Raw genomic sequence first — 10,385 nt, forward strand, 5'->3', positions numbered from 1 at the left:
CACACACACACACACACACACACACACACACACACACACCCAGGGAGGCGGGACTATCCTGCAGTCAGCCGTCAAACAGAGTTGAGCGTCAACAAACTAAGTGTCCAGAGGACCGCTGCTGTCGATGTTTTCCAGGATTTGTTTTTCTGTTTTCTCCTTTTCTTCACTTTTATCACTGACTAAACAACAAACATCCCGTGGTCCTCTTCTGTCTGCTGTTCTTAACATGGAAACAACTCAGTGAACCAAATCTCATGCATGTGTTTTAGAGGCACTGAAACCTGCACAGTTATCCAAATATATAACGCGTGTGAATGAGGCCCAGGATGCAGAGGATGTTCACAGAGTTTCCTTCAGCCGACTGGATCCACACAAAGATAAGACACCGGGGGAAAGTTTTGAACAGTTTCTAAAGCTCGCTGTCTTGCTGTCCACTGGAGGACTCCTCGGTGTGGAGGAGGAGGAGGAAGAGGAGGAGGAAGAGGAGAAGAAGGAGGAGGCTGGGCCGACATGAGGCTGTGTAACCGGGGGATGATGATGCTTCTGACCACGGCGGGTGCTTTCTGTGCCTTCAGCCTCATGACCATCGCCGTGGGCACGGACTACTGGTTGTACTCCCGCGGGATGTGCCGCTCCAAGAGCCAGGGAGACAACGAGACCGTCCGCAAGAACGAGGAGGTTCTGACCCATTCGGGTCTGTGGAGGACCTGCTGCACTGAGGGTAGGAAAAAAACTCCAACTAAGAGTATAAAAACTCATAAAACTTTATAATATAGCATTATTACAATATACTGAAGCTGAAATTATGTAATGCACACTTAGTGTGGGGGTAAATCAGTTTATCCACCTCTTTGAACTGAGCCTGAGAGTTTACTCATCTATTTTAGACCAGTCAATGAGTGGAAACACCTCCGCCAATCAGCACACATTACTTCCACATGAGAGAACATGTACATCATATATTGGCTGATAAATGTTAATAGATAGAATAAATAAGGCCTATGTTTCATTATGGGAAAACATTTCCTGTATTCATGTCATCACAAATAAGTTGAGGATGCTTCATTGACTGTGAATGTTATTTATAGCATCCAGTGGTGGAGGAAGTATTCAGATCCTAGTAATACTGCAATGTAGAAATACTCTATTACAACTTAAAGTACTGCATTGAAAATGCACAGTACCAGTACATGAACATTATTGACTATAATGTACTTAAAGTTTTAAAAGAAATAAAAGCACTCAATGCAGTCCAAATAATCAGTTATTATCTGAAGTTTAAGTAGCATTGTAGAGTTAGAGATCATTTTAACTGTTTTATTACTATTGAGTTGTAATCAATACCAATGGATTTGGTAGGTAGGAAGGTATTTTGTAAGTTCATCATATAAAAAAAGGAATTATGTTTTTCTCTTTGTAGAGGAACAGAAGTATGAAATATCATTTATAAAGTATAGAAATGGAAATTGCAAAATTGCACTTCAGTACACTTCAGTAAATGTAGGCCCATACTTTTTATGAGTAACACATTCAGTGTTTTTCTAAACAAAAAAAATCAGATGAATGATTTATGATGATGAAGAAATTTACTGCATTTTCTGCAGATGTGTAATGAGATTTTCTTCAGTATCTTTCTTAGGTCTTAGTATCTCAGGTGCAATGTGTTTCATAAGCACACATAACATGCAGTACTGTCAAATAATACAATTTCAAACAGAAAGAATAAAAACAAAATCCAAATTAAATACAAAAAATGTTGGAGAAATTGGATACGGGAGAATTTTATTATTAAAGCCAAAAAATTGTATTTTTAAAAAACATCTGTGGCTCAGATGGATTTATGGTACGATTTAGATTGATGGTGCATCTTCAAGTGGGAGAGGAGTTTAAATCTTTGACACGTGATGGATGGATGGAAATGACATTTTGAATTATTTATTGTTCTTTAATAACAGCCCTCTTCCTCTCACCGTATATCATCTTGTTTGTTTTGCTTTTAATTATCTGAAGGAAATGAAAATGTTCACCTCAGTTCTTCACCTCCATGCATCTTAACACCCTCTGCTGCAGCCTCACTATATCTCTGAGCTCCAATATGGTTTAATAGACCGTACCTGCATCACAAAAAGGCAGGCAGGCAGACTGAAGGCTGTGCATCAGGTGCAATAATAAAGACATATAAAATAAAAATACACAAGGGCAGACAGGTTGATGTGGTGTGTGCACGTATTGAACACAGCACAGACAGACATTTATAAAAAGACACTGTTAGTACCCTCCAGAGTTGAGGTGCAGCCTGTAGAGCTATTACAGAGTTATTTTCATACCAAGCTTCAAGAAAATTGTCCTCCAAAGTAACAGTTTGAATAAAGACTAATGGCACAAAGCTGGCAGACAAATATGCTGCATGATAAAAGTGTTCGGAAAATATCTACTCTTGGTCAGACGAAGGTGAGGAAGGTGCAAAACCAACCAAAGTCTTCGCCTCTCTTTGTATACTGGATAAATGCTTTCTCTGTAGTGTGTTTTTCCTCTCTGACCTGCTCACCGTGGCCGAGTTGTAGTGCACTGAGTGAGTTTTGTTTTGGTAACCATGGAGACCCGAGTCACATTATCAATACTGGTCAATCAGTGCAGCACACAGGGGACACATTTATCAATATATCCCCTGTGTGTGCAAGCGTTGAAAGGCAGCGCTCGGTCAGAGGTTACTGAGAGCAGGAAATACGTGTGCAGCCGCTTTGTGTTATCTTCACAGGATGAAAGGCCACGTTGAAATACATCAAAGTCTTTACAGGTTATGATAGTGACAGTCTGTATGTCTAAAGGCTGGATGATTGGTGGGAATATTGAGTATTTGTGTTTTATGGTTTGGATTCTTGCCAACATATTGTGCCGGGAGATGTTCCCTGTGCTAGTTTAGTTTATATCAGTCTTTACAGCTTCCTAGTAATAACAGCAGAGAAACAGCGATAAGGTGACTGTCAGATGCAGAAAAGTGCGAAAAATGAATATGCTGATGAATATGTGCACAAATATAAGCACTCAATAGCACGGACAACACAGAAAACACTTGGAGTAGCACCTACTCTGGATGTAATATGTTTTAAGCGCCCTTCTGTGAGGGCCATTATCACTTTTGTGGAAAAAAATTAATAAATTGACAACAAAAACATTAGCATAATGTGAGTGTAATGCAGGTTTTCACCAGAAGAAACCCTGATTGAGTAGAAGGTGTTCATTCTCTTACATTTATGATTACAAATCTCCAGATTTTATTACAATATTGCAGAATCATTCGTGACAAATCCCACCATGCCAGGGGTGGGATTTGAACCAACATTGTCCTGCAAACTATTTCACAACCTCCTTAAACCAGGTCAACATTTATTTCCTGTTCCACAGTGTCTATTGCCCACGGGAAGAGGCCTCACTTAGTAGAATTGTTTTTTCTCTAGTACATATGACTAAATCTCTGTTACTTTACTTGGTGAAATTGCAAAGATATTCATGATAAAATACTTGTAGCAGTGGAATTCGAACCCATGGCCCCAAACATTTATTTTACAAAGGAGGAAGATTTATAACTACTGTACAGTAACAAGTCTCTGTAATTTACTTGTTAGTATAATCTCAGAGATATTCTTGAGAAAACCCTGGCAGCGGTGGGATTCGAACCCACGCCCCCGAAGAGACTGGAGCCTTAATCCAGCGCCTTAGACCGCTCGGCCACGCTACCTCTAAAATAGGTCCTAAAACTATTATTTCCAGTCAGTGTATATGGTGCATTAAATAGCTATAGAGTTAAGATATTACTCACAAAGTGAGATATAAAAATAATTATAAAGACAGATTAAAACCAAAACAGTGAGCTGAAAGATGCTAAAATGCTCCACAGGAGTTCATGGCACTGGATTAAGTGATCTGAACTGCAGAGAGGAACATCAAGTCTACATTATTATTTGACCTATTATGAATGTTTGTTCTACATTCGTCTCTGATTACAACTCACTGTTAATGTACAGCTTACTTTTATGCATTCTTGCAGACATATTCCTGAGAAAACTTTGGCAGTGGTGGGATTTGAACCCACGCCCTTCTCTAAATTCTCTAAAACTCGCCCAAAGGGTGTCTGAGATGAAAAATCAGTCTTAGGTCAAACCACTCAAAATGTCAATAACAACATCCTGGTGATGATGGCTCACCAGAAGGTATCGATTCATTTTGAGCCAAAATAATATTTGGAACTACTGAATTAAATCAACCGTGCCAGTGTTTCTCTGACATGTCCAAAATGTAACTGTAAAAGTATTTTCGATTAAGCTTGTAGCTGAATTATATAAAAGCAGACAAAGAAATCAATGCAACACAGACCATTAGACGGTAAGCATCACATTTAGCACTCAGCAAGTCACTGTTAGAGAGTATGCAAAGTGCACTCGGTCAAAGACACTGTGACTTCTAAAATTATACTCTATGGATGTCATATTAGAGCAAAGAGATGCCGAACCAAAGTATAACTGGATGCACTGTCATGTACGTCTTTGTTTTTCTGCAGGAACATTTCGAGGTGTTTGCAAAGACATTGATCACTTTGCTGAGGATGCAGACTACGAGCAGGATGCTGCAGAGTATTTACTACGTGGGTAACAAATTTGCAAGTATAACTGTAAGATCTAACAACTATAACAAATCTCCTGTATTCAAATGTTATCTATGCCCCTTTCCATTCTCCTCTCCTGTCCTTCCTCAGGAGCAGTACGAGCCTCCAGCCTCTTCCCCATCCTCAGTGTGGGATTATTATTTCTTGGAGGTGTGTGCGTAGCTGCCAGCGAGTTCTACAAGTCACGCTACAATGTCATCCTCAGCGCTGGTATACTCTTTGTCTCTGCAGGTCAGAAACGCACACAAATGTAACGTGCATGCACCCAAATTACAGTATTCATCATCCATCTGACCCATCCCTCTGAACTGTTCCAGGTCTCAGTAACATCATTGGGATCATTGTGTACATATCAGCCAACTCAGGTGACCCTAGCCAGAGTGACAACAAGAAGAGCTACTCCTATGGCTGGTCTTTTTACTTTGGCGCTCTGTCCTTCGTTCTGGCTGAGATGGTGGGTGTCCTGGCAGTGCACGTGTTCATAGAAAAACACAGACAGCTGCGCACTAAAGGCCGACCTTCCCTCATAAAGCCGCCCATCTCTCACAGCTCATCTTACTACCGCAACCGCTACTACCAGAACCGCAGCCGTCGATACAGCTACAGGAGCAACCACAGTGTGGGGGACTCAACCTCACATTCCTTTCGAGCATCCTTGATGCGAGACCGAGAGCCGTCCATCTGCACTGAATCCAAACTCATGGCAGGTTTGCCAACATCAGTGACGGATGGCTCAGAGTTCATGCTCTACACCTTAGCCTCACCTCTTAAAGACGGTAAGATTGACATGGCTGAAGATGATTTAACTACTGAAGTTGCTCACAACAACACAGAGATACTGCCTGGAAACTGTGCTGCCAACAGAAGGACCACGCCGGTCTGAGAGGAGAGTTACAGGAGGGAGGATGCACTGTGATTAAACACAAGAAGGACTTGTGTGAGAGGAGAACATTAAAAAAAGAGGAAATCCTTTCTGCCTTTCTTAGTGGAGAAAGAGAAAAGACTTTAGAGACAAGAATAGTTGTGCATCTGTAGACAAAATGTCAAGAAAAAGTGAATAAATCAAAATCACATTTTTCCAGAGAGCTCAACGTGACATGTCTAAATTGCTTGTTTTGTTTGACCAACAGTCCAAAACCCAGAGATATTCAATTTACAATGATATAAATGACGCAAGACTTAATGTTTAGAAAGCTGAAAAGTGTTGATTATAATCAATTATCAAAGAGGTTGCAGATTATTTTCATCAGTCAACTAATTGATTAATCTATGAAGTTGTCCAGGTCTTCTTCTCTTGAGGAAGATTAAATTTGAGGCAACTGGACTCGGCTCTCTATCTGTGAAGACATTTCACTTCTCATCCCAGATGCTTCTTCAGTTCTGATTAACTGGTGGGAATATCTTAAAGGGATCGTTAATCAGGCCAATATCCAATGCAGTGAGGAGTGCACAGGCCGATACATTGGTGAAACCAAAGAGCCGCTTAACAATGCGTGGCTCAACACAGGGCTTACACTCTTTTAGTGACAATGATGTTCACATTTTGGATAGGGAGGCTCTCTATGTAAAAGTAGAGAAACCATCCCTCAACAAAGGAGGAGGGCTCAGACACCACTTATCCCCATTATGTCTATTAATAACTGTTGTTTGAACCAGATTTCAGGTTACATTAACATCTGTTGTCCACACCAGATCTCAGTTGATGTTAACAACTTAGACAACAGTCGCCACGAGGACAAGGAGCACCAACAAACCAACTAGAGACAATGGCCTGGTTCATTATCCTAACAAGGCTATATACCTGGGTTTCCATACCCGTCAGTCAGAACTGAAGAAGCTTCTTGGATGATAGGTGAAACATCTTCATGCAGTCCAATTGCCTCAGATTGAACCCTTCTCAAAACTTGCTGGTGACAAGCTCTAAGAAAATGAAATGGAGTTAACAAGAACACAATTGTGAGTTCTAATATTTCTGTGCTCCTCTTTTTTGTTGTTCTACTATCCTATTACAGTAGCACATCTACAGTATATCTGTAGTGTGTGTGAAGAAGTGTATAGTAATAGGAATATGTGTATGAGACAGGCAGTCATGCAGAGAGAGACAGAAAATAAGAAACCACACACAGAAATACAACACACACAAGCACATGTACACACACATCTGGGAATGACATAGTTAACTGTGTCCTGTTCCTGTCCTGCTTTTTGTGGACCTAAACTCAAAATCGAAACCCCATTAAACACATTAGAACTTTCTATAACTGTCTCCCACTCACTGTGTCTATTTGTGTGTCTCTGTGTGTATAAGTGTAGCAAAAAGGCTTTGCCCTCATGGTAATGTCACTGAGTCTCTGTTTACATCAAATAAAGCTTATGTATTAACACAAAATGTGCGTTGGACTGAAGTAAGTGTGGTTCAGGTGTAGTGTTGTTGTTTTGTACTGCACAGAGCACATCTCAGCTGTGTAAGAGAAAATGAGAGAATATTCAAATATCGATATTATGTGTGTGTACATGCATGAGTAAGCTGTGTTAGAGATGATGATGATGAGACAGTATAAACAGCTTCACAGACCTACAACAGCGGTACAGCAGGCAGTCTGAGACCTGATGCGTTGCTATGGCAGCAACATCATTCAGGCGAACATTCAAGGCAGCTGTGATGAATATGCTCAACAGTGCCATCATGCCACACAAGAATATCACACATATTATAGTTGCCATATCAACTTTACACAGTTCAAAGCAGCAATTTTAAACAGGTTCCAACTCCACAGTGTCTGTTTTTCAACAAGAGGAATACTTGCAGACAGACAGTGTATTCATGACAAAACCCTGGCAGCGGTGGGATTCGAACCCACGCCCCCGAAGAGACTGGAGCCTTAATCCAGCGCCTTAGACCGCTCGGCCACGCTACCTCTAAAAGCAGCAATAGAACAATTATTTCCAATCACTATATATATAGTACGGATTGAATTTTTTGTTTTATTCATTTTACAGCCATGGAGATTGCCGCTGTTTTTTTTTTTTTTTTTTGTTACTCCTATACTCTATTTACTCTAAATTTCTGCACAGAGCATACTGTATAACTACTCTACTACTAACTAACTACTTGACAGGTTAAAGGACACCTTTTTGAACAGGTCCACATTTATTTCTTGTTGCACATTGTTTATTTTCCACAGGAGGAACACATATTGAGTAGGAGGTGTTCTTTCTCTTACATTTATGATTACATGTCTTTGTACTTGTTGGTATTCTTTCAGACATATTCATGATAAAATACTGACAGTGGTAGGATTCGAACCAGCGCCTTTGAACAGGAATTATGAATTTATAGAAACCAAAAGTGTTTTTTGTACCAGGTTGTAAACAACATGTTTATTTCTGCTGTTAAATTGGGTACTTAATAAGGAAGCTTATGGAGATTGACTTGTTCTGTTGGCAACTTCACGTTACTGTTTGTAGTACCTGTCAGGGAGTTGGCAGTTCAATTTCTCCAACAGTTATTGACTTTGATTACAACTCCACTTATATTCATGACAAAACCATGGCAGCGGTGGGATTCAAATTGGAATTTCTACCCTGATGACGGCAGCACATGGACGTACACATCCATGCGCCAGCACAAAGGCTAGCGTGTGCTGCTACCACAAGACATTTTGGATGAAAGACTTCCTCTGAATAGACTTTGAAATAAACAGACATATGCATATGAAGCTAATAAAAATCTAAATCCTTGTCAGACGATAGCCAGTGGGTACTGAAATTGCATATCCACTGTAACTGTACAGTTGTCATGAACGGGGAGGTTGAGTGATTCTGCTGCCAGTGCCTCAGAGGATATTGCTCAGTAGACAGTGATATTTCTCCCCAGTTTTTTGTCTCTGATTACAGCTACCTGTTAATGTATTGCTGGTATTCTTGCAGACAGACAGTGTATTTATGACAAAACCCTGGCAGCGGTGGGATTCGAACCCACGCCCCCGAAGAGACTGGAGCCTTAATCCAGCGCCTTAGACCGCTCGGCCACGCTACCTCTAAAAGCCACACTAGAACAATTATTTCCAATCAGTATATATATATCAGAATATTAAAGTGATATACAAGCAAAATCATATATGAGATAATGTACGGATTGAATTTTTTGTTTTATTCATTTCACAGTCGTGGAGATTGCCGCTGTTTTGTTTTGTTTTGTTTTGTTACTCCACTGTTATGTTACTGTACTTACTCTAAGTTTCTGCACAGAACATACTGTATATCCTGTCATGGCGACTGTATAAACTACTTTGCGGGTTAAAGGACACCTTTTTGAACAGGTCCACATTTATTTCTTGTTCCATAGTGTTTGAGTAGAAGGTGTTCTTTCTCTTACATTTATGATTACATGTCTTTGTACTTGTTGGTATTGTTGCAGACATATTCATGATAAAATACTGACAGTGGTAGGATTCGAACCTGCGCCTTTGAACAGGAATAATGAATTTATAGAAAGCAAAAGTGTTTTTTGTTCTAGGTTGTAAACAATTTATTTCTGCTGTTAAATTGGGTACTTAATATGGAAGCTTATGGAGATTGAGCTGTTCTGTTGGCAACTTCACGTTACTGTTTGTAGTACCTGTCAGGGAGTTGGCAGCTCAATTTCTCCAACAGTTAGTGACTTTGATTTACATTTCCACTTGTTGAGATTCTTACAGGTCCATGTCAGCCTTATATTCATGACAAAATCTTGGCAGCGGTGGGATTCGAACCCACGCCCCCGAAGAGACTGGAGCCTTAATCCAGCGCCTTAGACCGCTCGGCCACGCTACCTCTGGTAGCGACAAACACACAGCTTGTTCCACTGAATCTATATGGAAATAGTCAATTAAATAAAACGTATCGTTCAAACCATAGACATATATACACAGAGATATATACATAGACGCCGCATTGAGCGGGTTGGTCGTTGGTCGCGATACGTCAACGGGTCCGCCGTATTGGATAAGGCAGGTCTGCCCGTAAACTAATACAAGGAAATGGACTGAACTTCATAAAGCGCCTTTCTACAAAGTTCTTTAAGTTAATGCCTCTTATACACCCATTTACACACACACCAATATATCTGGGAAACAAACAGGCACCAAAAACAACGTATGTAACTTTTAAAGTGATGATTATAAATGTTTACTCCTTATGTAAGCACCAAACCAACGTATGTATTTTTCTAATGCTGAGTGTTTACAGCTACTAATGTGTGTAACACTGTTACTGTGATGATAAATATTGAAATATTTATATTTAACATTTAATCTGTGTCTATAATAACCAGACCCTGAAATGTAGATGTGGCATGAGGGTTTTCTGAATAAAGAGCACTAACATGTACATTACACGTGAACATATATACATACATATAGTACACACACACACACACGTGTATACTATATGTAGGTCACACTGGCATGCTGTCTCTCTTGTGGTAGGAAGGAACTGCTTTGTGAAAACAGAAAACAGTTAAATCAGCTGTGTAATAAGCAGGAGTGGACATCGTCCCGGTGGGCCGTTGAACCAATGTGGGCCGGTCCGGTCCGCTATGTTTTTTTTCTCTCTCTCTCTCTAACTTCCCTCCAATTTTTCTGGCCAATTGGCTACAGAGGGCTAGTAGTTTGTAGCCAGCATCGACACATATTATTGGTCTATGTTTGTCACTGTCAATCAATCATGGGCTGACAGGCTC

At 40.2% G+C, this 10,385-nt stretch overlaps 1 protein-coding gene and 4 non-coding genes across 5 annotated transcripts; 1 reads left to right on the forward strand and 4 right to left on the reverse strand.

Moving 5' to 3' along the window:
• Positions 1-6: 6 nt before the first annotated feature.
• cacng3a (calcium channel, voltage-dependent, gamma subunit 3a) lies at positions 7-7,029 on the forward strand. Its single transcript, XM_019274899.2, has 4 exons — positions 7-721; positions 4,559-4,642; positions 4,754-4,894; positions 4,981-7,029. Exons 1-4 carry the CDS (start codon positions 511-513, stop codon positions 5,544-5,546), a joined length of 1,002 nt encoding a protein of 333 aa, XP_019130444.1. The 5' UTR covers positions 7-510; the 3' UTR covers positions 5,547-7,029.
• Positions 3,658-3,739, reverse strand: trnal-aag (transfer RNA leucine (anticodon AAG)). The gene has a single exon. It is a non-coding gene; the product is annotated as a tRNA-Leu (tRNA).
• Positions 7,030-7,499: 470 nt separating the features above from the next.
• Positions 7,500-7,581, reverse strand: trnal-aag (transfer RNA leucine (anticodon AAG)). The gene has a single exon. It is a non-coding gene; the product is annotated as a tRNA-Leu (tRNA).
• A 1,039-nt stretch (positions 7,582-8,620) lies between these two features.
• On the reverse strand, positions 8,621-8,702 carry trnal-aag (transfer RNA leucine (anticodon AAG)). The gene has a single exon. It is a non-coding gene; the product is annotated as a tRNA-Leu (tRNA).
• Positions 8,703-9,396: 694 nt separating this feature from the next.
• trnal-aag (transfer RNA leucine (anticodon AAG)) lies at positions 9,397-9,478 on the reverse strand. Its single transcript has one exon. It is a non-coding gene; the product is annotated as a tRNA-Leu (tRNA).
• Positions 9,479-10,385: the final 907 nt, after the last annotated feature.

This window comes from Larimichthys crocea, chromosome X, assembly GCF_000972845.2.
Source record: "Larimichthys crocea isolate SSNF chromosome X, L_crocea_2.0, whole genome shotgun sequence".
NCBI lineage: Eukaryota > Metazoa > Chordata > Actinopteri > Sciaenidae > Larimichthys > Larimichthys crocea.

Excerpts from the sequence above, each read along its gene's own strand:
- cacng3a (XM_019274899.2), top strand. The coding sequence starts at position 511 with ATGAGGCTGTGTAACCGGGGGATGATGATGCTTCTGACCACGGCGGGT. Across the intron at positions 4,643-4,753 it reads TGCTGCAGAGTATTTACTAC|GAGCAGTACGAGCCTCCAGC; the intron begins GTGGGTAACAAA and ends GTCCTTCCTCAG. Across the intron at positions 4,895-4,980 it reads TATACTCTTTGTCTCTGCAG|GTCTCAGTAACATCATTGGG; the intron begins GTCAGAAACGCA and ends GAACTGTTCCAG.